The sequence below is a fragment of the Coffea arabica genome, chromosome 4e (assembly GCF_036785885.1).
Source record: "Coffea arabica cultivar ET-39 chromosome 4e, Coffea Arabica ET-39 HiFi, whole genome shotgun sequence".
NCBI lineage: Eukaryota > Viridiplantae > Streptophyta > Magnoliopsida > Gentianales > Rubiaceae > Coffea > Coffea arabica.
Window position 1 is genome coordinate 1128012 of NC_092317.1, and position 25492 is coordinate 1153503.

At 36.7% G+C, this 25492-nt stretch overlaps 4 protein-coding genes across 13 annotated transcripts; 2 read left to right on the forward strand and 2 right to left on the reverse strand.

The window, feature by feature from the left end:
* Positions 1-2226: 2226 nt before the first annotated feature.
* LOC113741466 (transcription factor MYB1-like) lies at positions 2227-3731 on the reverse strand. Its single transcript, XM_027269001.2, has 3 exons — positions 3501-3731; positions 3225-3354; positions 2227-3048 (listed from the first exon to the last, which is right to left on the reverse strand). The coding sequence occupies exons 1-3, from the start codon at positions 3631-3633 to the stop codon at positions 2361-2363; spliced, it is 951 nt and encodes a 316-aa protein (XP_027124802.2). The 5' UTR covers positions 3634-3731; the 3' UTR covers positions 2227-2360.
* Positions 3732-10152: 6421 nt separating this feature from the next.
* On the forward strand, positions 10153-11943 carry LOC113741327 (protein ELF4-LIKE 3-like). 8 transcript variants are annotated; one of them, XM_027268841.2, is made up of 3 exons: positions 10153-10557; positions 11165-11235; positions 11384-11943. In XM_027268841.2, the coding sequence occupies exons 2-3, from the start codon at positions 11203-11205 to the stop codon at positions 11726-11728; spliced, it is 378 nt and encodes a 125-aa protein (XP_027124642.1). In that variant the 5' UTR covers positions 10153-10557; positions 11165-11202; the 3' UTR covers positions 11729-11943. The 8 variants fall into 8 exon arrangements, with proteins under 8 accessions (XP_027124642.1, XP_027124641.1, XP_071903037.1 ...); XM_027268840.2 differs by having other exon boundaries at positions 10153-10533; XM_072046936.1 differs by having other exon boundaries at positions 10155-10533; positions 11165-11239.
* Positions 11944-15473: 3530 nt separating this feature from the next.
* LOC113741387 (uncharacterized) lies at positions 15474-19356 on the reverse strand. Of its 3 annotated transcripts, XR_003460614.2 has the most exons (10): positions 18980-19349; positions 18192-18275; positions 18052-18110; positions 17727-17822; positions 17529-17606; positions 17105-17167; positions 16860-17030; positions 16387-16482; positions 16108-16278; positions 15474-15848 (listed from the first exon to the last, which is right to left on the reverse strand). XR_003460614.2 is itself a non-coding variant. In XM_027268905.2 (9 exons), the coding sequence occupies exons 1-9, from the start codon at positions 19185-19187 to the stop codon at positions 15777-15779; spliced, it is 927 nt and encodes a 308-aa protein (XP_027124706.2). In that variant the 5' UTR covers positions 19188-19347; the 3' UTR covers positions 15474-15776. The 3 variants fall into 3 exon arrangements, 1 of the variants encoding a protein (XP_027124706.2); XR_003460613.2 differs by lacking the exon at positions 16108-16278 and having other exon boundaries at positions 16387-16615; positions 18980-19356; XM_027268905.2 differs by lacking the exon at positions 16108-16278 and having other exon boundaries at positions 18980-19347.
* Positions 19357-21490: 2134 nt separating this feature from the next.
* LOC113742272 (small ribosomal subunit protein uS3x) lies at positions 21491-25233 on the forward strand. The gene is made up of 6 exons (XM_027270076.2): positions 21491-21650; positions 21762-21909; positions 22513-22684; positions 24453-24507; positions 24598-24729; positions 24849-25233. The coding sequence occupies exons 1-6, from the start codon at positions 21621-21623 to the stop codon at positions 25014-25016; spliced, it is 705 nt and encodes a 234-aa protein (XP_027125877.1). The 5' UTR covers positions 21491-21620; the 3' UTR covers positions 25017-25233.
* Positions 25234-25492: the final 259 nt, after the last annotated feature.

The window sequence follows — 25492 nt, forward strand, 5'->3', positions numbered from 1 at the left end:
TTGATGGACCCCCACACACACATGTTTTTCGTTGTTTTTGGTTCTTAAGCAAACTGAGACGACAGTTAGATAGGCAACGTGATTGCCATTCCTCACCAAACCGCCACCGGACAGTTAGATAGCCTTTTTGTTAACTGTTTCTCTCTAATTGCTACTAATTGGCATCATTAATACATCGAAAAATAAAAATAATTTTTGGAAAATAGGAGTGTTAAAAACTTACAACTACCGTTGGCTTCTGAAATTCCACGTCTGTCTAACATTATCCGCATAATATATCTCCTTATCCGCATAATATTTCTACACTTGAATCTTAGACATTTTCGCTAAATGAAAGCTACTCAAATATTGATTGAAAGATGTTAATTAATATTATATGTTCGTAACTTTTAAAATTATAACGTTTGTGATGCTTCTATAATTCATAAAAAAAAAAAAAATTTATGAATTAAGTGAGCATGCTTTCTAAGCCTTGAAATTAAAAGAGTAGAATCAAAATATCAAATATATTTTGCCTAGTCCATACATAGGGAACCAGGGTTCTGAATTGAATGAGAAATTCCGCCATGCATCAAAGTCAAGGCTTCTATGAGGGAGTATTTGTTGTGTCTTGTTACTCGCAATTTCTTTTCGTTCTTTGACGACCGTCGTTAGCGGTTCAATGAGAATTTTATTTGGAGATACTTATTCAGCGAACATAATTAAGACAAACATATAATTAAATCAAGATGACCTCTATATATATATATATATATATATATATGTATAAACTGGACGTACGGCTCTCTTTCTGGGATAACTAGTGGGTCTGTTTGGATTCAAGAGTTTTTCAAAAATTAGTTTTTTAATTACTATTAAAATTTTTAAAAAATATTCTAAAAGGTACTCTAAAAAATAGTCCAATTTTTTTTTAAAATATTTAAAAAGTATCTCAAAATATACTATAAAAACTCTTATACTCTTAAATATCTCAAAATATACTATAAAAATTTTATTACAGTAAAAAACATCGCAAAAATAGGAGATCTAAACGGAGACAGGGTTGTCATTCGTGTCACTGTACCAGGCCCATATGTATGTTTGCTGAAAGAGGCAGGTTGACTAATATGACAAGGTTGGGGACCGACAGTATCTTACCTCTGGGCATGTTTAGGATCCTTTGTGGGGACTTGAATACTCCGATAAAAATTTCATGAGAAAATAAGATACTACTACTAGAATTAGAATTAGGGAACCATCTGCTGGGGGGCTTGCAATCGCAGTCCTTTTATGTTTTTTTGTCATTAACCAATATTGCTGATATGAATTGACGGACTGCTGACATGGGCATGCTGTATCAAATAAATATGCTGGACCACCCATTTCCCTTCCGAAAAATGCAAACTTGCAAATGCGTCTTTAATTAATGAACGCTACACGAAGGTTATATATGCACCATTTTCGGCAAGTTTTCCTTTTTGTGTCGGTGCCTGGGAAGATGAAAGGAGCCTGGTAATAATTGTGCTGCTTGGTTAGCCAAGCGCAGCATAAACAGCAGGTACCTCTAAGAAGGCTTCTCGGAGCAGGTACCACATTACAGTTTCTGAATTTTCCACGCAATTACCACCTTCTGAATTTTAGACAGCAGGTTATTTTGTTCCTCTTTTGAGCGTGATGAAATATGAACTTGAGATCCTTCCCAACGCCCGAGTAGAAATGTACGGTGGTTTTGTATTCTTATAAGGATTTGGCATGCCAAGGAATATTAGGTTTGTTCATGTGTGATGAGGTGAACAAGTTCTTGGTTTAGGGTGTGTTTTGTTCGAGTGTGAGATATTTTCCATGCAAATTAAATAATCGCTTTTCTTTTCGTGTTTGGTTGAGTTAATTTGGTTTCCTCAAGAGCCGCATGCATACTCACTGAACCCCAATTTTCCAACCCAGCATGCTGTGACTGTGAGGGCCACAGCATTTAATTAAGAGGAGAAATTGAAAAATCACGTGACGACCGACACATTTAATTAGCATATGATATGATGAAAGTTTTTCCAACAATAGGTTCCAAATAATTAAGTAATATACAAATAAAAGACAATCATGCATACAGCTGCCTCCTTGACTCCTTAGTCCTAAAGCGACGTGAAAGCTGTTAACATCTTCCTCTAGCAACAAATTACTTATCAAACTTCCAACGTCCATTTTATCAATAATCACAGAGATAATATACACCCAACAAAAAAATAATAATAAAAAAACAAAACGTACAAGCGCACTTATTCTCTGGTACAATGAGACGCTAACTTCGTAGCTATTAATTTACTGATAAGGCTATAATTGCGAATCTTCAAACCCAAAAAGAAAAGGAAAAAAAATAACTTGCTTTACTGGACTTCATGAAGCCAGGTCACAGCAGTATCAAGAAGATCATCATGGGAAAGCGCTCTTGGACAACAGTTGAAAGAGAAATCATTGGCCTCAATATTATCAGTACCTTGTGCTACTACCTCGGGAAAATCTCGTTCGAATTCCATGTTGAGAAAATCACAAAGGAAGTCGTTGTCCATTTCAAAATCCATCATGAAGCCCGAAGAGTAGCCTTCTTCTCCTGAAAAAGTTGGGGGCGATTCGGTTACCCCACCTGAAGCTGGGACGGGGCCAACTTTTTCGCTATTGTCAGCAGTACGAGTTTCGTTGGAGTCGTCTTTGGCCTGATCAGCCCCAGACGGCACTGGACATTTCACCGCCAAAATACCGGGTTGTTGTGCAGAGGAAGTTTGTAAGTCAGCGTTGATGAAAGCTTTAGTGCACCTTCTAGCCTTTGTGCGGACCACATAAGTAGAGGATCCTTCTCGCTTTTCTGAATTTGGCGGCTGATGAGCACTGCTCGTTAGCTTATGCAGTAGTGCGGCTGGTCTGGACCTCGTTGTTGATGACGGGTTGCGTTTTGTGCAGGAGGAGCTGGCGGCTAAGCGTTCACCGCTTTGATACTTCTTGGCGAGGTTGGTGTTCCAATAGTTCTTGATTTCATTGTCTGTTCGCCCCGGAAGCCTTCCAGCTATCAAGGACCACCTGCAGGACGCACATACACACGCACATATATGGCCCGATCGATGATCAGTTACTCGACAGATTTACAAATTCGAAAATGTAATAGTAGAAAATAGTAACGTGCCGACAATATAAAACATGCATGCGGAATTAATATAGTAATCAAGAATGAACAATATGAGTGAGTGTGGACTGGCCTGTTTCCAAGGAGCTTGTGCAGCCTGATTATGAGGTCCTCTTCGTCATCAGTCATGTTTCCTCTCTTGATATCAGGTCTTAGATAGTTCAACCAACGAAGTCTGCAACTCTTTCCGCATCTTTTGAGGCCTAGGTTTTGCCAGTTTATAATTTGACGTGACCAAATAATGCATCTTCAGTTTTAACATTAAAAAAAAAAAAAAACCCTTATCTAGCATGCACATTGTTAATAAGTAGTACTATGCATTTAATCCTGATAAAACAAGCTAACTGACCTGCTCGTTTGGGAAGACTTCTCCATTTTCCTTCGCCGTGGGACTTCATGTAGTCTGTCAGCAATCTATCTTCCGAAGGAGTCCAAGCCCCTCTGTTTAAGCCTTCCTTAGCACAGCACGGGCTTCTCCCCATCTTTCTTGCTTCGTTTGTCTCTTCTTTTTCTTATGCGTGAAATGCAAAAAGTTTGACTCTTACTCTCCTGTAGTGTCCCTTCAGGCTTTAGCTAACTGTACTCGTTGTTGCGCCCAAATGGTAGAGGAATGCGTGCATATATTTATATTCTTGTTTTGGAGGTTACCTGTTAGGTTAGGGGCATGAGATCCTGTGAGGTCCCCTATGATTTCAATCAACATCGTACATCCCTAAACTTCAACAAGCTTTCTGGCGTCCATGCGTGATGGGGGCCGGGGAGAACATGTGCTTGCCTAACTCTTGCTATCTAAAACACCATCAAGACTTGTTTAATTAATCATATTTTGTCAACAGAAACTTTTGAACACGATTAGATTGGACTGATTGCACGTAAAGTAGTTCATCGCTGTGAAATTTACGCCGGATCATTTCAATGAACGCATGATTTTGCATGCTTACCAAATTTCAAATAATTTACAAAAAAAAAAAAAAAATTTAATTTCCTAGAAGTCTTTCGACACACTTGTGATTCCTATCTTTCTCAATGTCTGACTTACTAAAATTCAGTAAGCTACTTGGTTCTCAATATGATATATTGTCGGACCAAAAAGATTTTACAAAACTAGCATATTTTATTTTATCAGAAGTAATTGGGTGCGGTAACTTGTAAGACAGACATATTTATTCTCAGGGTTGTGTAACCATATTGCATATTCGCTGGATCAGAACATTCTTACTGTACTTGGTACTCAGAAGAAAATAAGTGTTTCTTTTCAATTTATTCCTTTAGTTCTTTCTTAATATTTATACCTAGTTGATTAACCTGAGGCTTGCATTTTGAGATTTTAAAGTAATTTACTCTCCGCAAATATTGGGGGTGGAAATTATTAAAATCAAGGATGTTCAAGATATTTTTTTTTTAACTTGTATTAATTCTATGTAAATCAAGGATGATTACAAGAACTTTGGTAGACTCACTCGAAACAAAACTATACAGCGACAGGTGATTGATTACAGTAGCAAAAGCATCATTTTAAGAGCATTTTTTTTAGAAAATGAACAAAAAAAAAAAAAGAGGAAAACTAAAGAATTTTACATGCAGTTGAATATATGAGGATATGTAATTTAACAAAAGAAAATCCAGATTCATCATCTTAGAACATTCTCCCATCATTTGCACTTTTTATTTTATTTTTTTAAAATTGCACTCTCACTACTGTTATTTTTATCATATCATATGGAGTAATTTTTATTTATTAGACTATATGATAAAATAAATGGTGAAATATATATATATATATATATATATATATATATATATATGGCGGACGTATGACAAGACCTGGGTAGGTGTATTCTTGTCTCGGTGGGTCTTCCTCTTTACTGGGTTTTTTTTTGAGTGTTAAAACAATAGATTTTGCGCTTGCCAAACAATTGGATCTGTTCCCATTTGATCAAATAACGGGATTCTTGACTAGAGAATGCTTCTGTGATATGGACGAGTGGAAGCCTCCTCACGGGCCAAACAAGAAGAGGTTTAGCCCCCAGCTAGCTCAGACCAACTCGGTCGATCTAAACTTTGAAAAGTCTCTCTGTCTTTAATTAAGTGGGGCTCCATAATGTCTGTTTGGTTTCTCCGACAAATGAAATGAACGAAAGTAGATAATTCTTTCAAGTTTTAACTTTTAACTTGGTTACGGCATTAGGACCGTCAAAGACTCAACTTGTTTTAATCCGGAATGCATGGACACAAGTCTTATCATCTTCTCGAACGTATTTCTTCTAAGTTTTACATTTTTTGGTACATCTTCTAAGATCTTTAATGATGTAATATAAAATGACAAGTTTTTTTTTTTTCATGCAATCGTCTATTTCAAGCTGGAAAAATTTTATTCCATATTTTCAATTTTCAAAATGAAAAACAAAAAAAGAGAGAAAAGAATATTAATGAGTGTGTTTGGATAGCCAAATAATGGCAAAAAATTATTTGCTTACATCACTAATACAATTTTCAACACACATTTTTATCTTTTCAATTATCATTTTATCTCGCATACATCACATCACAAAAAGTGTTACAGTAATTATATCAAATAATCTCCTATCCAAAAGCGGTTTTACGTCAAGCATTGCACTACGTACGTAATGTCTCCGGTAGCCCGTAATAGAATCTCTTCCGATGGCCTTCACCGGACTCTCTAATCTAGACTTCATTATTTTTGTGTTTTCAGATGAGAAATGGGCTAATATTTGGTAAGGAAGAGGATATTTTCTGGCTTTCACATGACTGTTGTCTTACGTATTTAAAATTCGTGATAAAGTGACTGATAAAGAAAGCGATAGGAGGAAAAAAAAGGTGATAAGTTCGCTTGCCATGGAATTAAAGATTGAAACATGAATCTCGCTCGAAATTTAACAATTACTTGAAAAATGTAAAGATTGCCAGAAAGGTGAACTCTGTTTAATCCAGGGACAGTGATGCTTAGAATATTTTAAATGGACGATGTAGATTGAACCGAGATCGATGGATCGATCCGGACCGTGGACTCTGACACCGGCGCGAGCGAGTAATGCGTCATTAAACTTACCGGTCCTTCCAGTTCTCCCGAAGGCGGCGGCTAACCTTCTCAGCATGTCTTGAACATTAGTTGAAACTTGAAAGCAAAGCAACGATGACAATCCAGTAACAGTAACCCCCAACAAGACATCTCCGACGTGAACGGAAGTGGTCAAATTCTGAATTTAACGTTGATATTCTTTTGCCAATCATTGTCAAAATTGTGAATATTACCCTCCACCAATTATTCTTAGTCGTTAGCTAAGGTTGTACGAAGAGGCCTCATAAATTGTTACGTGTGCAGTCCTGCGCCCTTTAAGCCAAGAGATACGCTGCTTGCTAGTCACCACTCACCATTGTGCTGCTAACCAACAAGTCTTCGAGTCACCCATGGTTGGTGTGGTACAAGAATTTGCCAGAAATGGTTTGAATTGCAGAATTATTGGAGAAAACCTTTTTGGAGTTTCTGAGAAGAAATATTTGCTAACACATTTCTCAACAAGCTTTAAGCTCACATGCATTTCATCTCCCCCCAAAAAAAAAATTGTGTGTTACAGTATTATTTTTCTGCAAAAACCCTAAAAACAAAATGCAATCCAATCATAACTCTGGGAAGTGATTAAGAATTATAGTGGTTTTTAGCATAACTTGGGATATATATATATATATATATATATGTAGCTACTCCATCCATATATCTCTAAGCCTGCATTGCTTGACCGGACACCAGTATATGGGGAGCGTACGGCCGCTAATTCGATGCGTTTGTTACAATAGCCCCTGAGAAGTGTTTCTATCTATAGAAATTACTTTTAATGGATACCATCGGATCAATCTGAAGCTGCCAACTTGTCAAAGGCAATTCTCTTCGTGCGCTGATGAAGTAGGGACATTGAATACTAGTCATGAAAAGTCTTTTTTTTTTTTTTTTTTAAAGTTTTCAAGTACTGCAAAATTGAAGAAGAAAAATGGGTGCAGAGGATGGATGCAGTTGCAGTCATTTTGGAGAAAGACCACATCTACAGGTGACATTAATAGCTACGCTGGTTTTAAATTTTATTCCTATGCTACTTTGACTAAGGATTGATGCATGCAGCTTTGACGCAACGTAGAAACTAGAAACTAGAAAGCAATTGGGATTGAGAAATAAACTAGAAAGTACTGGGCTGCTGCTTCTGCTGTCGCCGTTAGGGGCGGCTACGTTATTTTATGGCTCAAAATTCATGAAGTGCACGCCCTTGACCATCAAATAATTAAAAGGATACTGGAATAGTCCATTGTTTCCGTCCAGTCACTCACTTGCGTAACTGCAATCTTCTCCAAATTCACAGTAACTTGTAAGATACTTACAAGACCGAGAGGGACAAGCTGCATTAAGATTTTGATGCAGTTGTGTTGTATTTTTTTTTTTTTTTTACACAATTTAGTATATTATCATATAATTGTTTTGTACGCATAAAATTTATTTTTGTACACCAAATCAACATATAAATATAATTTTATCCATAATTATACACTACAATTTGAATAATATATAAGAATAATTATAAAGGTCACGGCTTGAAAGAAAAATGGAATATGAGATCGATAAATCATAGTATATGAAGTGAAGGTCAACAACCAACAAGGTGCACTGCAGACCAATTATTACGAACTTGAAAGCGACTCTCGTACATAATCACCAACTACTCTTCTACGTATTATTATATCATCCATCCCTCCAAAGGAAAAGTCTACAAACTGCTCTTCTTATTTTCTTCCCTATTGAAAACCTTTCTCCGTCCTTGCAATCATAAGAAGGAAGGAAAATCCGGTCGACATTGAACAAAAACCCAAAAAAGAAAAGCTAAAAAACCATTACTCTTCCACTGGAAAAATAAAAGATGCATTAACATAAACAAATAAGGGTCAACTAGAAACTCAAAGAAGCAGGACGAGGGATTGGTGTTAGAGCATTCGACAAAGTAATTAACAAAGTTCAATACTGTATATTGAAGTTGGAGTGCAGCACTGTATAGGAAGCGTGGCCAACGTTCTTTTTATTTCTTATGTGTTATCCTACATTCCAAAATGACTGAAGGAGACAGCTAATCTCTTTTTGCTTTGAGAATAGGGGGAAAAAAATAGGAAAGGAAAGGGAAGTTGTTTTGCTTTCCAGTTAACCTAAATCGTTGAGTTCTGATTTGAGGTGGGAGAGATGGACGATGTGTACTCGGGCAAGAAATCGGTGATTGCGACCAAATGTTGATTATTTAGCTACTTGACCCTATCATTTTTAATTTACTTTTGTGGTTCAAAGAGCAAATGCACAGGCGACGGGCCATAGTTCTTAAAAAGTCCGGCACAGGTCCACCCAACAGGCCGAGATTCTCCAAACAAATCAGATGGGTTCCTTTCCATTTTATTTATTTTTGCTCCAAGGTGGGCCTAAGGCCCAATTATAAAGAGACCAAGGGTTAGACATTGCCCAAACATCTTGTACGCTCTTCTGTCATATGCCCGTTTATTTCCCAATCAGACATGGCGAGTCATGAAGGTCCTCAGGAGGAGTATCATTGTGTATTAGCTTAACCAATACAAGTTGACTCGATTGATAAAAACAGTCACTTTTTCACCAAAATTGGGGTGTTTGATTGAAGTTGGTTCCTGACGTGGATGTTGTGTTAATGGATCATCTGTAAAAACCTCGTAATTCACATATGGCCTTTTCACCCAAAGCTTTTCTTGCCAAAATTAAAAAAAAAAAAAAAAAAAAACGTGTATTAAGTTAAACACGGGCCCTTCATCCTGTCTGGCCAACTAAGGCATTAAAATCAAGTAGCATATGGTGTATGCAATTCAACAATCAATCATCTTCCGTGCAACCATGGGCTTAGCTTACCCATTATCATAGAGGACTTGGGATGATAGATCCAATCTTCTTGAACGGATCGTCTACGGAAGGTCAACGAACTTTGCAGGCAAAACAAGTCTACCATTGGCGACTAATGCTTGCAGGTTAAACGCAATATGTGTAACGCCCAAACTCATCAAGCTGCATAACTTAATGAAACATTAACATGAGATCTCTACAGAACGCCAAAACAGCCAAAAAAACAGTAGTACTACTTGCTTTTTAATATGGTCCAATATGTTGCAAAAACAGTACTACTTGCAAATTCCAATTTATCTCGTGATGTTTTCCTAAGAATAAAATAAGAAATCGGGATGGGAAGGGGGAAAGGCAAAAGAATTGAAGTGTCAAAAAAATGGTATTTTGGGGAAAGATTTTGAATATTTTGTGATCATTTGAAGAGAAGATAGATCTCTGTAATTATTCTTTTTCTAGTTTCAATCACTGAAATGAAATTCTTATGGAAAAAAAAAAAGAAGAAGTAAGAAAAGAAAAAATAGACAAAGAAAATAGAGGGAAAAAGAGGGAAGAAAAAAAAGAAATCAGAATAATGGAGGCATAAGTTTATCCAATAGGGGATAAAGTGAGACAAAAGAAAAGGTCAGAGAATAAAATGAAAAAGAGGATATACCTTAAGAGAATTAATTGTGATTAACCCTGCCCATATATACGACTTCATGACCGTAGTTAGATATCCTGTTAGCTCAATCCTTTTTTGAATTTATTATAGATTTTTCTTACACATGTTTATTGGACATCCATCATTATAATTATATTACACGTAACTTATCATGTGAATATGTATTATCATAATTATTACTTTTTTACATTTAGATATTTTCTCAAATTAACTATACTTTTTTAAAAAAGAAAAAAACTAAAACTTGTAACCTCTCTTAATAAGCATAAGATAGCCAAATCATTTTATTTATTTTGTCATGAAAAAAATAAATAAAAGAAAAGAAAAGATAAATGGATTTTTTTTTTTAAAAAAAAAAAAAGAAAGGAGAAAGTGAGGTTACATCGCGTCTGACTTAATAAATATGGACGGCCACGATTAATGCGTCATGCGTAGCACAAATCAGCAGTTGAAGAGTTGAAAGGAAAGTACTTGCGAGTCTTTTGTCGAATCTTACACACACCAAAGATCTTCTTCATACCTAAACACACTTCTGACTGACCGGAGAATCCCGCAGGTGAAGCAACCCCCACCCAATCCAATCCCAAACCAAAACCAGATAAAATATCTTCTCCTATTATCCCCCTTCTCGAAACACAATCCAACCCATTTTGTGTCCTCCTCTTCTTCCGTACTCTCTTTTCTCTTTCATGATTCCAGGGCCTTGGTTCAATCCAGGCTACATCTGATTGGATTGATTCCACCGCCGACATTTTTTCACAAATTTTTTTCCACAGTTCCTTGGACATAAAAATGTCCCAGAAATTCCAGGTATCTTAGGACGAGCTATTTCTGGCAAGTTTTTCTTTTCTTTGTGACGTATGTTTTAATTCTTCTTCTGATCTTTTCTGAAATCATGGATGTATGTTTTAGTAGTCTATACTCTATAGTTCTTGAATATTCCAGTGTGTGTATATATATATATATATCCTCGTACCTTTGAATTTTCCAGCTAGCACTTAGTCCTTGGGCATAGGTACTGTAATTTTTTGTCCGAGTATCTCTGTCGGTTTGTAATGCTAATCGTCATCATAGATTCCATAGGCTTCCGACTTTTGGCCTATTCATTATTTTTCCATCTGCACTTTATTCCTTGATCTCTTTCTTCGTGGTTGTCTTCCCCTTGTCTCATCTTTTCAACAGATTTTTCATCAGCTGGGCTTCAATTTTTTCAGTAGTTACATTTTTTCCCCTCATTCAACTTTAAGAACAGCAATTCCTTCAATAAAAAGAAAAATTAAGGACAGCAAGATTGGATTGTTTTGCAGGATAGTTATTCCTTTGACTTTTTGCTTGCTATATTTTACGGTTCTTTCATGTGGTATGTGGATTTTGTGGTCAATCGGAGTTTTTAAGATTCACATTCAAAAGTCAAAGGAATATCTTTGCTTTGTATTTGCAGAACCCAGAAAGTGAAAAAAGGATGCTCTTTTATGGCACATGAAGATATCAATCTTTTTGCGTCACAACAGAGCAAGTGATTGAAGTTTCTGCAGTTTCTTTCTGGATTGTTGTCTCAGATTTTCTTAGAATCGACATCTTCTTGTTGGGTTCTGAGAAAGATTGGATTTTTTATCGCAGTGCTGGTGGTAAATTGTGATTCATTTGTTTAATTACACAGATGGAAGATGATGATATATTTTCTGGGATTGGTATTGGAGCGCAAGTCGATGGCAAAGTAGTTCAAACATTTCAGAAGAGCTTCTTGCAAGTGCAAAATATTCTGGACCAAAACAGGCTGCTTATCAATGAGATCAATCAGAATCATGAATCTAAGATCCCAGATCACTTGACCAGAAATGTGGGCCTAATTAGAGAGCTCAATAACAACATTAGGAGGGTGGTTGATCTTTATGCTGATCTTTCGAATTCTTTTGCCAAAACCATGGAGGTGTCTTCAGAAGACTCAGCTGGGACTACTAAATCGGATGGAAGAGGAGGCCAGAAGAGATTTAAATCCAGCTAACTCGATTCCAATTCATGAAAATCAAGAGGGGATCTTCAATCCCTCTCCTTTCCACTCTACTTCTTAAATTTTACCCCCTATCTTACTGGAAAAAAAAATCAAAACAAAGGGGATCTTCAATCTTTTTTTTTTTTATTGTTTTTTTTTCTTAGCTTGCCATAATTTCATCAGATATATCTCTAATTCACTTTAGTGGATCTTCATTTTTCTCTTCATATCTTTCTTTATTTTTTTGGGGTGGTTCTGCAGATTTGTAGATTTTGTTGACCTTGACTTTTTTCTCTCCAACTCCCTCATAAAAAAAAAAAAAAAAAAATTACTACTAATACCGTCGTGCATCTCTCCCAGCTGTAATCATTTGCTTATCTGACTGGAACAAGTGTTCGTGTGTTATTCATTCCAAAAAATCTTCAGCTTTCTCATCGAGTCGTGAGATGTACTGGTTAACCACCAAATCTTTCATAAAGTTGTCAACTTTTTGGATAATCCTCAGCCTGATTTCTCAAATGCTACAAATTGGAGTAATACAGTTTGTCAAATGAGTTTTTTTTAGATGTTTATTTAAAATTTTATTATTATTTTACAAAAAAAGTTATAGAAAATATTTTTAAATTAAAAATATTTTTTCTTTTCATTTTTCTTTTCTTTTCTCTCTTTTTCTTCTCCCTTCCCCTGCCACCTCTCCCTTCCGGCAAAAGTTGTAGCTGCAAAATTTTTTTTTTCTTTGCTTTTTTATATCCCCCTCTCCCCCCCCCCCCCCCTCCTCTCAATGTAATCTGGTCACATGACCAGATCGGGCAAAGGGGGAGGGGAGGAGAGAGAAAAAAAAAGTAGCCGGCGACGAAGGTAGCTGTGGGTTGAGGTGGCGGGTTTTGGTCGACAATGGAGGTAGTGGTGAGTTGAGGTAAAAGAATAATGGAGGAAGAAAAAAAAAAATTTTTTTTTTTGTACTTTGAGTATTTTAAAATACGTAGTTTAAAAATTTTGAAAATTTTTTAAAATTATTATAGATAAAGTTATTAAAAACCTATTCGAAAACAAATTTGACAAAAATTTGTTTGGATATTGAGATGTATTTGAAATATTATTTGAAATAATTACTGTTATATTTTTTATGATGTGATGTATGTGAGATAAAAAAGTGAATTAAGAAATATATTTATGATTCAAGTGAAATTATTTAAAATATTTTTGCTATTCAAACACTCCCTCACTTTGCCAAATAGGGCCTAGGTTCTCCAACTTTCCCCTTTGGGATTTGAAACTGTAATTGGAGGAAGATTTCTGGTTTCATGATTTCATCCCGCTTTCCACCGTACAAGGTTTCTTGAGGAAGGGTTCTTGCATCACCATTTTTATGAATCATCGAATCTTTTAGTTTCACGCGCACAGAGAAAAACTTCCGAGGGCCCTCCTTAGTCCTTTGTCTTTATTCTTCCTGATGTCTGTCAAAAGATATTCCTATCGGAGATACCTTTTTCAAAATCTTTTCCAAAATCTCCTATACTTATGTCATTCTATTCTATTTTTTTCGCTTAAGATTATTCCGACCTTTCAATTAGATAAATCCTCTAAAATCGTGTAGAGTCTTATTGAAAAGATACACAACAAAGTAGTGTTGGTTCTGAGTTAAAATAATCATATAATTAACAATAATTTCTCCAATTAACAAAGAAATTCACAAAAATCTCATACCTCAATATTGCATTAATAAATGTAGATAATTTGTATCATCAAAAGTTAATTTGGCGTGAGTTGAGATGCGGATTAAGTTTTAAAATTATTAGAGGAGAGTACGCGAACAACTTCTGATTTTCAAACTAACCACCTTGAATTTGACAGTTATTAAGAAGTTCGGTAGGGTTGAATAGTACAGAATGCTCTTTTTAAAACGATACGCCTCCCTACCGTATCTTTTTAACCGATGCAAAAAGTCTATTGTGCCATCTTCAAGATACGACAACCCTATTCTATAGTTGTTGCTTCACTCTGATCTGCACAATCAAGAAAACCAGAAACTTTCTAATATCTTACTTTGCCCAAAGAAAATCAGAATAAGGGAGAAAGAAATGAGTATAGGGAAAAATAGTATTTAGAATAATCTTTTGTTGAGAGAAGTGTGTATATAAAAAATTTCTCCAGAAATTTCACTATTTATAGGCTATACAAACCTTTAGAAAATAGGTTGAATGTCCAATTTCAATGTATAACGGTTTTTGCATACTAAATTGTAGTTAATTTGTAACCTAAAAATTGATTCATTTTTGAATGTTTTATAAAGACTCAACAATTCTTTATTTAACCAAATAATTCATTTGTAACTCTTATTCAAATAATTGTATAATAACTCCATTTAAAATGTATTGTAACTCCTAACATTATAATTTCCTTAACTCCCAAATAAATTATTATAACTCCTTGTAAAGTTTTGGTCAAGGAAAATTTAAGATTTTATTAAAATATACAAACAGACACATGACGTCGATCACAGGACCTACTAATAAAGACTACCTATGGGGCGTTATTCTATTCTATCGATGCCTAATTTGTTCTTCTGACTTTATTTTGTGACCCATCATTATACATGAGATAAACGGGATACCAAGAATTTATAAAACATCTTTTCTCTTTGTTTGTATTGCAAGATTTCAGACTAGGAGAGGATTATGTTTGGAATTTAAACAGCATTTTTGGCTAAACAGACTGAAATTCGTGTTTTGATTAAAAAAAAAACAAATAAAAAATATTTTGTCCAGACTCAATTGCATCTAACGTTCACGCTCCTAAGGGTATGATAGAGTTTATTATTCATGAAGTCAAAATGTTTTTTTTGGCTCTTTGATCTCAAACTCTTAGCCTTCCTCCAAGCACAAAATACAAATTACTGCTGTTATCTTACATCGCCAGTCGCACAATTGGATCCTTCCTTTCCTCCCAACTCACATGATCTCTACTTCCTCTCTTGAACGATGCTAAATATTATTGTATCCCATGATCCTCTTTACAATTGGTAGGTAAATCATAATATCTACCATGTTAAAACTAGTAGCATCTTCATTCCGGTCACTCTTTTTTTTTTTTTTTTTTGGAAGCAAGAACTGGTACCTTTTAAGTTGGAAAGCATTTACAAAACGAAAGGATCGCGTTGGGTGATTTGAGCATTACATTATTGTTAATAGCCAACTTTATTTGGTTGTCCTTCCCGGTTGACCAAAACACCTAAAAGCAGCTTTGGTTCTCGCCAACCACAAGACTACAGCCTTTTTGGCTTGACGCCTGTTTTGTCCCAACTAATGGGCATCTTTTTAGATTGAGCTATTATCTTGTAATTCTCAGGAAAGGCCATTAACAAGATTCCAGACAAAAGTTGTTTGGATTGGATACATTAGGATAGTTTAAAAGTTAACGGAGGTGTGATGTTTTAACTAGACAGAAAAGAGTAGATTATGCATCTGGTCATCAATATTGGAATCATTCTCCCCCAAATTTCTTTTCACCTCCCACAGGTACTTGCTTGTAAGACCAAGAAATGCCAGTGCGCTTCAGTGTTGTACCTTACGGTTAAAACCTTCCTTGACCTTAATCAGAGCCAGAAGCTGATAAGTTATTTTAAAAAAAAAAAAAAAAAAAAAAAAGCGCAAGAAGTGCCACTTTTTTTGGCCCCATAAACTTTTTTGTAAAATAATTACGACCCAAGACTATTAAGGTCTCTCTCTAAAGGTCACAGGTGATTTCAAATTATCAGTTCCACTGAAGCCTGTATATGTGCTTGTGTATTTCTTCATAATGTATGTTTCAGTCGTGGAAAGAAGGCGTGCATGAGCAGAACGCCAGCAAAATCTAAAGAACTCCCTGGACCACAGAAGTTTGCAAGAGTTTTAAATCCACAACGAGAAGTTTAGCAATAAATGGAAATCGTGATCTTGAAGTAGCAATAACTTTCCTGATGCCTGTATTTGCTCATTGTATGGCTAAACACCTGTTGCTTACCACGATGAAGAGGAAGTCTCACCAAACATCTTGATGGACCAATCTATGAAGAAAGCTACTACCCTGATTTCTCCATCAATGCAGCAAACCGCTTTTTCCAATCTGAGACAGCCTCTTCACCATTAACCACCTGTTGCAAAACAAAGTGAAAGCAACAGGTGACTTGACAGTTTGACCATACGATAAAGTGAGATTAAGAAAAAACAGTCATTAGCTACCCAAGAATTTGCAAACACTTGGGATGCTAAGATTCTACTGAGTAGGTGCCGATACTATGCGGTACTTATAGCTGTTTTCACGTTTTCTGTACGCCGCGACATCTCAATTTACCCTAAAAGGCTAAAACATTCAATCCCTAGAGTATTTTCAAGTAGTAATAGCTAACCAACCTCGTATATCAGTCCTGTTCTCCGATTCCCTTGAAACAGATAGGTATTGGACAGATAATGCTACAGACTCTAAATGGATTCTTTTTGCTGGATGTAGGTTGAAGCATCACGTAGCATACCCTTACTAACCACGCGCTAGTTACTCTTTCCTTAAAGCTCCTAGCCTCAGTTCTACAAATTTTGATCGGAAGTGGGATTATTTATATATCGACAGACAAGAGCTTACTATTGTGCAACCCCTAAACCACTTTTATTCAAAATAAAATAACTTTGCCAAACCTCAAATATGAATCCTTTCTCTGGGACTGCATCAAGAGCTTCTGCACAGATGAAGGCAGCATCCTCCTTGCTAAGGCTTCCTTGTGTTGCACAACCCTGCCATGAATCCCATTTAAAGACCCTAGTCGAAATCCCATTGAGGTTTAAGACAATCACACCGAGACAGTTCGACCAGAGAGTCACACAACAAACAACAGGGGACAATTTTCTGCTGTAAAGTGCATATTGTCTGCAATCAAGTGAAACATTTTTATTTACTTCACGAAGAATACACCTGAATCCTTTTCCTCAATCAGAATGGATATAAATCAAAAGGTTTTAGAAAAATTCTGCATTAGTCAAAATGTAATGCACAGCTAGTGAATCATCCTACAACCAGGATTCAACAGGCTAAACAAGTTAAGGAAATGAGTGTAGTAACATTTAGCTACAGTATACAATGACAATGAGGATCCCCTAAAACTTAGTAATACCTTTTCAAAGCTGAAACGCTGCCTTCCCGGTGTGTTCTTCAGCAAACCAGCTCTGATAATGGTGTAGGGCACTCTTGATGCCATTAGTGCAGATTCATCTTGCTCTGCAAGTCTTCTTGCATTGCTATTCATCATTGCTTGAATCCCACTATTGCCTCTATAAACAGACAACTGCAACCTTATCACATATCAATAACAAAACAAGTTTTGGCAATGCTCACACGTGCAAGAGAGGAAAAATGTACCTGAGATAATAGGATCACATGCTCCAATCCTTTCCAGCCCTCAATATTAGATACAAAACCATCCTACAGAAAAGCACATGATAGCCAAAATAAACAAGTCAAAGAAATAATTTGCTGAGACAACATAGTATCTAAATGGATACCAGGAGATAAATTTATTGAAAGTGAGAAAACAGCATCTCATAGAAAACCTTCAGGAACCTTGCAATCAGGAGTTGATTACGAACAAAATGAATTTACACTACTCTTTCAAATACACTACATAAGTCACAGGACATGAAAGCAATATAATAGAGTTACTTTGAGAGCGTGAATATTTGTGTACTGTTAGTAGCACGTATGTAACTGACAAACTAAAAGACTTGACACTTGCCGAAATACTAGAACTTTATAAAGGAAACCAAGATAATTTGGATGAACCTACATTTGCACATATAACTGCACGAACACCCCTGAGAGCCTTCTTCACGGATGTGCTATCATTTGAAGCACCAGCAATTGACTTCAACAAAAGAGTAAATCAAACAAGAATCAGCAGTATTACTAAGGAATAGCAAGCAAAATACACATGTAATTGTTGTCCTGAAATCCTGAAAAAAGATAGCCGTGACAGTCCACCAACCTCAACATAAGTGCCAAAGGCTTCCATAGCAGCCCGCTTATCCTTCACTAGTGCTTTAACTCGAATTCGTTTGACAATCAGCGACAATATCACCATCTAGACAACATAAGGTTCATGAACTTTAACATATCTGCTCTAAGATGATTTGCCTTGTACCAAACCAGAAGACCACTTAAGCAGAAGCCACATGGAGAAACTATGAAGCTTGTTATCAGTTTTTCCCAATTACACATGTTACAGCAAACAACTGTCAGATTATGTCCAACACGGAGAAATACCAAGATAGTAGCACGAGAATCAAGGAAAGAGATTTAACTTAACCCACCTGGCCAATCTCACTATCTCCATCTGTTACTAAAACTGCATCCCTGACTTCTTCCTCCTCTATTTTCCAATAATATAATCAAATATTGACACTAAAATCAGGGGGGGAAAGTTTACCGAAAAAATGCTGTATCAAACTACCTGTAATTTCATCTAATTTTTCAGTGGATCCATCTTTTGGAAGGAGATCAGGAGCTCCATACCATCTCCTCAACTTTGGACCACCTGGAATGGACAGAGAGACACAGAATCATTACATCAAGAATGTAGGACTATCCGGTAAGATTGTTTCAGCTATAATTACGGACCAACTAGATACTTCCTATATTGTCTACCAACAGCAGTTTGGCATCCGAGACAATGTAGTCCGACAAATTGAAGCCTTAAGGCTGTGCAAACTAAGGGGGAAGGCTGTGCAACTAAGGGAGAGTTTTAACCACCAATCGCAGATGTTTTGACAAGGTAAGTGATCGGTGAGTTTAGGGAGACGATGGAAATATCCAAATTTAAGACGAACTCCCGGCAGTTTCAATTCATAATACAACAGTTGTTTGTAGATACCCAAGAATTTAAGAAAATTCCGATTAAAATTTTGTAAATTTTATACGGCACATTAGCCTTTAGTTAATTGAACAAAAGATGGGATGAAATACTTATTACACATGAAACACAGGAAAGCTTCATTGCAGCAAGTATCATATCCAGGTACTTTTTTTCCCCTCTTTTATAGCAAAAAAGTTGCAGTCTTTGCAGTATGAAGTCTTGTTCTTTATCCCATTAATCATAACTGTGAAAATTTCGCCATGTCAAGCTGCTCCGAGCTGAAACACGGTGCTAAAATTTCAACACGGCCCGATTGTTGTGATCAACAGTGTAATAAATCATCCAAAAACAGTGTTAAAAAGGGTAAAAGGACAAGGGTATCTTGCCTTCAATGTAATCAAGAATTTGGTCCATGAAGCCAAGTTTCTTCTTGGATGAGAAACAAGCAATGTGACCCTTTTCCTTGTCCATTCCTAGAAGAGGGGACCAATTGGTCTTCAATTTCCAAGCCCTGTTGCTGCAACACATGCATAGGGAGATCTGAAGAGGATAAAAGGGGAAGAGAATTGTGGAAGCTGAGCCCACCATTGCCATAGTGTTCAGAGGACCGAGGCTGGGGAGGACGAATGCTAACGGTGGTGGGGAGGCCAATGAGATTGGTTTCCCACCACACCTGCAAGAGCTATCAACTGAAGAAGAAAGCGCCCTTCAACTCAACGACTTTAAAAATTCGCGTTACCCCAACTTGGAAGAGCTGAAAGCATGGAAACATTTTTGTCATACATGCAGCGAACACATGACCGTGTATGAGCAGCTACCCTTGTATGAGCAGGGTTTGGTGTTAAAAGGTACGTCATCTTTGACTTACAATTAATTTTACTCTTATTAGTAAGGGCGAAATAATCATGATATAGTTATAATTGCAAACTTAAAACAGCTAGTGTGTTTGGATGGGAGATTATTTGAAATATCTTGAATTGTGTGAGATAAAAATGTTGTTGAGATCTATGATGCAAACAAACTAATTTTTGTGAAATGTTCGGGCATACGCTATTATCCATCCTGACTCAAAGATACAGTGAAATGTTGTTGGTTAGTTTGGTACTTAAAAGGGAAAATTTTACTTATGATTCAATTATGATCCAACAAAAGGAAAAAAAAATCCTTCAAGTTTATAATGCTACCTTTTTTGGGTTACAATGCCACTGTAGGTCGAGATTGTGAGAGGTTTTGTTGATTATTTAATTCAAAATTTCATTTGTAATTATGATACTAATTGTATTCCAAAGAAAAAATAAAACTTATATATATATATATTAACTTTTTATGCACTGATAATGTAATGATTTTTTTACACTAATAGTTATATATGTATGCTACATTTGCATGATTTGAATTCATGCTTCTGTTTGGAAGCTAGGTTTTTAAGCAAGTTTTTTACCTACTAGTTTTTTAACAACTTTTGCTACAGGGACTCCAAAAATCTTCTCTAAATTTTTTACCTATACACTTCAAAATACACAAAATATACAAAAAAAAAAATTTCCTTCCCTTTTTTTTCTTCTTCCCCCCCATCCCAACCCACCACCACCTCCGTCGCCGACCACCACCTCCGGCGCCGTTTCTTTTTTTTCTTTGCCTTTCTCCCTCTCCCCGCCATCTTCCCCTGCCATACTCTCCCTTTACCCAGTTTGTATGACCCCTTTCTTTTAAAAAAAATTCCCTTCCCCACTCCTCCCCCATCACCCTTCCCCTTCCCCTCTGGCCGATCCGGTAGCAAGGCTAGATCGCACCGGGGAGGGGGATTTTTCCACGCACCAGATTGCGGGGAGAGGGAGGAGAGGGGAAGGCTGAAAATTGCAAAAAAAAAGAAAAAAGAAAAAAAGTTGACTAGCTCGTGAAGGAGGTGCGCGTTGACTGCCGGGCGAGGGAAGAGGGAGGGGGAAGGGCAGAGGGGAGGAGGGGGGTGGCGGGAGATGGCATTAGAGGAGGTGCTGGTGGAGGAGCCGATAGTGGTGCTGGAGTTGGAGGTGGTGCAGGTAGTGGTGGTGGTGGAGCAGGCGGGAGAGTAGGAGGAGGGGCTGGTGGAGGCATTGGTGGTGGTGCCGGAGGTGGAGCAGGCTGCGTTGCTGCTGGGAGGTAGAGGTAAGTGGGAAGGGGGAGGGGGAAGGAAGAAGAAGATGAAGAAGAGAGGAAATAAAAGAAAAAGGAAAGAAAGAAAAAGAAAAAGAAAGAGAAAGAGAAAAAGAAAAAAAAAAGAAAAGGAAAAAAAAGTTTTTCACCTTACAAAAACTTTTATAAAAAAGTTTTTCACCTTACAAAAAACTTTTACAAAACTTTTTCAAAAACTTCTACAGTGCACTACAGTAAAGTTTTAGACAAACTCCCAAAAAACTCAGGTTCCACATATTATGTGGCAATGATTTAAATATGTCGCTTTGTGCGTGCATGTCTATACGCATACATATGGGTATAGAACAAAAAAGAGATTAAATACATACTTTATACAAGAGTATGTGTGAGAATGTGTTATATGTATGATCACTTTAGAAAATTCAATAAAAAATTTTCACTTAAAATTTGTTTACAATTTAAGCAGTGTTTAATATATTAAATGGTAAGACATTTCTACCATCATTATACCAAATTCAAAATATTTTGAATGAATTAATTTTTAGTTTCAAGCAGAATTATGAAACACATCCTGGAACTTACAAGAGACTGAGAGAGGTGCATAGTATTAACTAATTGCGAAGTAAAGAAATTCGAGCTTCTTTCGCGGTAATTGTTCGGCAACCTTGGTTGGGCTTTATGGGTGTCTGATATGAGACTGGCCCAAATTGGACTCACCAAAAAAGGTCCGATAAAAAAAGAAGAAAAAACAAATGCCAAAACCCTAGATCAACGAGGCACGTATATATGGCATAGATAGATAAGGGGTTTCTCTTTCTCATTGTTCTCTTTACTCGCTCAGGCGCAGCCTATAGACCAACAAAACTCTCTGAAGCGGCCCCGAATTCATCGAAAATGGCAACCCAAATGAGCAAGAAGCGAAAGGTTCTCATTCACTAACCATCTGTCGATCTCTATTTCGATCGATGCACTTATTTACTTATCCAACGATCTATTGATTTCTGTCGCTGTTTTTTGGATGTGAAAATATCTCAGTTTGTAGCTGATGGAGTGTTCTTCGCTGAATTGAATGAGGTTTTGACGAGAGAGCTAGCCGAGGATGGCTACTCTGGAGTTGAAGTTAGGGTTACTCCTATGCGTACTGAGATCATCATTAGGGCTACTCGCACCCAAAATGTTCTTGGTATATATTCATTGATTTCCCCTTCTTCATGTGTCCTGTACATGCATCCAGTCCGTTGGTGTATATTTTGGGATCTCTTGTCAGTAATTTCCTTTTTTTCACAAAACAATTGGATTTGCTGTTCTTTGAATGATATTATTGCATAATTTAGTTATTTTTTGTTGCGGAAGCAAAAGTTAGAAAATCATTTGTCACAAATTAATTTTGAGTTTTATACCGTAGGATTGCAATTTTCCAATTGAAACTTGGTGAAGGAAAACATTTCTTTGAAATTCTACTGGAATTATAGTTTTTGAATTTGATGTTGGATTTAACTATCCAACGGAACTGAAGGATTTTGGATTGAAACTTCTGCAGAAAACCATCTTTTAAAGTTTGTAGAGATATGATTGTTATATTTTGCAATTGAATATGCATAGAAAGTGAACATTTCAGTTGGAACTTGGGGCAAGATTTAAAGGTTCAGTCTTTCCTGATGGCAGGAGACTGATGATGCATATCTTTCCACCTGATTGATTACTTTCTCAGTTTTGCTGGTTAACATTTCCAGGTTGCAGTTATTTTTTTCAATTCTGCATCTGATCTCGGTGTGCATTTATTTAGGTGAGAAGGGGAGGAGAATTAGGGAGCTGACATCCATTGTTCAGAAAAGGTTCAAGTTCCCAGAGAACAGCGTGGAGCTTTATGCCGAGCGAGTTAATAACAGGGGTCTCTGTGCTGTGGCTCAGGCTGAGTCATTGCGCTATAAGCTTCTTGGAGGACTTGCTGTCCGCAGGTTTGCCTCTTTGATATATAGTTACTGTAGCATAGCTTGTTTCTTGTAAATCAGTCGCCAAACCTTCTTACGGTGGTCATGTTACTAAATCATCATTTTTTTTAATCGAGTTTTTGATTATTGCTCACCATCATTTGATTCCATCTGTTGCTTCTTTTGGTGTTGGGCTGATAATTGAGATTATCTGTTAGTAGCATTTTTTAGTCCTTTCAAAGCATCATGGAGTCGCTAGATATTGTGTAAGGTCAGTAGGCTACTTGATTTGTTCCATAGCTCTAGATATCATGTTCAATATCACAAGGCAGCTTGAGTTGTTCCATGACTCTGGGACACTGGGCTCCTAATCTACTTATCCACTCTTGGATCTAAAGGGCACGTTACCACTATTCAAGAATGAACCTATCTTGTCCCGTGACAACATGTGTAATTTTGAGATTACCTTAGTTTGGACGTGCTTATAGCATTGATTGTAATGCACTCTTTATTATACTACTGCTAAAGAGATCTTCAATCAATGCTTATATTGAAAGTGGAGTTTGGTTGGCCCCTTGACATGTTACTACGGATTGGGGTTTTTTTAAATTGACCAACATTAGAAATTGAAGCTTTGTTGTTTGCTTTCCATCACTTAAAATTATATTTTTGTTCCTTTGGCTCCTCGTTTCCTTTATTCTGATTATTAGCTAGTTGTTTTTGAATTTGATTATTTGAATGAACCGTTGATTTTATTTTTTAAGAGAGCATTGATTTAACTCTTAGAACTTCATTCACTTGTGTCAAAGGGCTTATCAATGTCAATGTCTAACTATTGGGTCAGTCTGGCCTTCAACTGTTTCACGCATTTTGGATTTACAAAGTGCTCCAGCATAATTATGTAATATCCTTGGGGTGTCTATTTCCCATATACTTGTTTGTTTCTCTGTTTTGGGTACTTGAAGCATAAGTTTGAGTCAACAATTGATCAACACTCTGACCATGAACAAGAAGCTGAACTCATTTGGTATTTTGTATAGGATTTTGCAGTTCTTTATGCTCCTTCAGCTCATTTTCTGGAATTCCATAAATGTTCCTTTTTTTTTGGGTCAAGGCTGTACCTGGCCATGTTCTACGTTATTTGTCCTTTATGATTTCTTGTAGTTCCTTTTTGTTTTCTTTCTTTTTTTTTTTTTGGAAAAGTTGCCCTATGTTGCATCTTGTAGGTTGTGTGGCCGCTTGTTTAGCATTGCTTTCATGTCCTCTTTCTCTTTCTCCTGAATGTGGGTTGAAGAGGCTTCCTTGCGAATGCTTAAAGTGAATATTTGGAGTTTGTCAGGCTCTTCAAACTGTTTTGTGTTAGTGGAGTTTGGAATATTCTCCGATATCATTTTCTTTAATGTTCTTAATAACTTATTGGATTTGAAGATGCTGGCTATGCAAACTTTTTCATGCTGTTCATTTTGTGTCCATTTACTTTCCCTTTGTATATTTTCCCAATTCATTGACTTTTTAGTTGAAGTGCTGTTCTAGTTTTCTCTGCATAGAACGTCATGCTAGTTGATGCAACCTGATTGATTCTCCTCTTGGCATTCTGCAGCTAGTGCTTTTCACTAAGACGACCTTACTTTGTATTTAAGAAAATGATATAGAAATGTCGGGGTGCTTCTTCAATGATTTATACAACTTAATTTGTTTCTGTGCATTATTTTTCTGAAAGAGTAAGACTGTAAGAGATGTGCACACCTGTAAGTTTGATTTTTGGCTCATTGGAATTTTGTTCCACTTGTTTTAGGGCTTGCTATGGTGTTCTTCGATTTGTTATGGAGCAAGGTGCAAAAGGGTGTGAGGTGAGGGGGAGTTTTGTCAGTTTCCCAGGGTTAGTTGTTTGTCTATTTTATTTGCAATTATTTCTGATTTATACAATAAAAAACCTATAGGTGATTGTAAGTGGAAAGCTAAGGGCTCAGCGAGCTAAATCAATGAAGTTCAAGGACGGCTACATGATTTCTTCTGGCCAGCCGGTTAAGGAATATATCGACTCTGCTGTGAGGCATGTTCTTCTTCGACAGGTTAGTAACTTAATACATCAATTCTCTGTACATGCGCTTTTTGCTTGATTGTATGGATCGATGGGATAGCTCAGGATTTATTTAGTACACAGGTAAGTGGGGTTATTTAAATGGTGCAGGGTGTTCTTGGTATTAAAGTGAAGATCATGCTTGCCTGGGATCCAAAGGGTAAGGTGGGCCCTGTGACACCTCTACCCGATCTTGTTACAATCCATCAACCGAAGGAGGAAGATGAATATCCCAGGCCACTGGCTACTGTTACTGATATCGATGTTGGAGCAGCTTAAGAAAAACTTGCTAGGGAAACCAGGCCAAGGCAGGAGAAAGAGCAGGAGTAGCTGCGCGTTTGTAGTTGCAAAATAGGATGCCCTTTATTCAGGATGACATTATTGTTAAATAGGTTAATTGTGTTTTCCTTTTCTTGGCTTGACAATTATAACAGTTTGGCTTTAAATTTTGTCTTCTCTGCTTGATGAATAGCGAGTTCATACTACTCGTTTAATATGTGCCATTATGCTGGCGTGGAGGGCTGGAAATTGATTGGCCTTCTCTTGGTGCTTTAAGGTGCTTTTTTTTTTTTTATTGGTTCGTTTGGATTCCAGTCAAAAATAATTTAAATCAACTCCTAGGAATTAATATTTGATTTCGTATTGTTTCAATCCGGCAGTAAGAAGCGTGTTCATAAAAAAATTATCACCATCGTTGAGTCTTCTGAGGAAGATATCTCAATCTTTTACTGTTTATAAAACCTTTTTGTTACTTG

What these genes read in the sequence shown, in the direction of transcription:
- LOC113741466 (XM_027269001.2), bottom strand. Translation starts at nt 3,633, where the DNA reads ATGGGGAGAAGCCCGTGCTGTGCTAAGGAAGGCTTAAACAGAGGGGCT. An exon ending in AAGTCTTCCCAAACGAGCAG is followed by an intron (nt 3,355 to 3,500) that starts GTCAGTTAGCTT and finishes GGCAAAACCTAG; the next exon opens with GCCTCAAAAGATGCGGAAAG. An exon ending in CACAAGCTCCTTGGAAACAG is followed by an intron (nt 3,049 to 3,224) that starts GCCAGTCCACAC and finishes TGCGTCCTGCAG; the next exon opens with GTGGTCCTTGATAGCTGGAA.
- LOC113742272 (XM_027270076.2), top strand. Translation starts at nt 21,621, where the DNA reads ATGGCAACCCAAATGAGCAAGAAGCGAAAG. An exon ending in AAATGAGCAAGAAGCGAAAG is followed by an intron (nt 21,651 to 21,761) that starts GTTCTCATTCAC and finishes AAAATATCTCAG; the next exon opens with TTTGTAGCTGATGGAGTGTT. An exon ending in AAGGTGCAAAAGGGTGTGAG is followed by an intron (nt 24,508 to 24,597) that starts GTGAGGGGGAGT and finishes AAAAACCTATAG; the next exon opens with GTGATTGTAAGTGGAAAGCT.
- LOC113741327 (XM_027268841.2), top strand. Translation starts at nt 11,203, where the DNA reads ATGAAGATATCAATCTTTTTGCGTCACAACAGA. An exon ending in TCTTTTTGCGTCACAACAGA is followed by an intron (nt 11,236 to 11,383) that starts GCAAGTGATTGA and finishes TTAATTACACAG; the next exon opens with ATGGAAGATGATGATATATT.
- LOC113741387 (XM_027268905.2), bottom strand. Translation starts at nt 19,187, where the DNA reads ATGGCAATGGTGGGCTCAGCTTCCACAATTCTCTTCCCCTTTTATCCT. An exon ending in AATTCTTGATTACATTGAAG is followed by an intron (nt 18,276 to 18,979) that starts GCAAGATACCCT and finishes TGTCCATTCCAG; the next exon opens with GTGGTCCAAAGTTGAGGAGA. An exon ending in AGCGTTTCAGCTTTGAAAAG is followed by an intron (nt 16,483 to 16,859) that starts GTATTACTAAGT and finishes GATTCATGGCAG; the next exon opens with GGTTGTGCAACACAAGGAAG.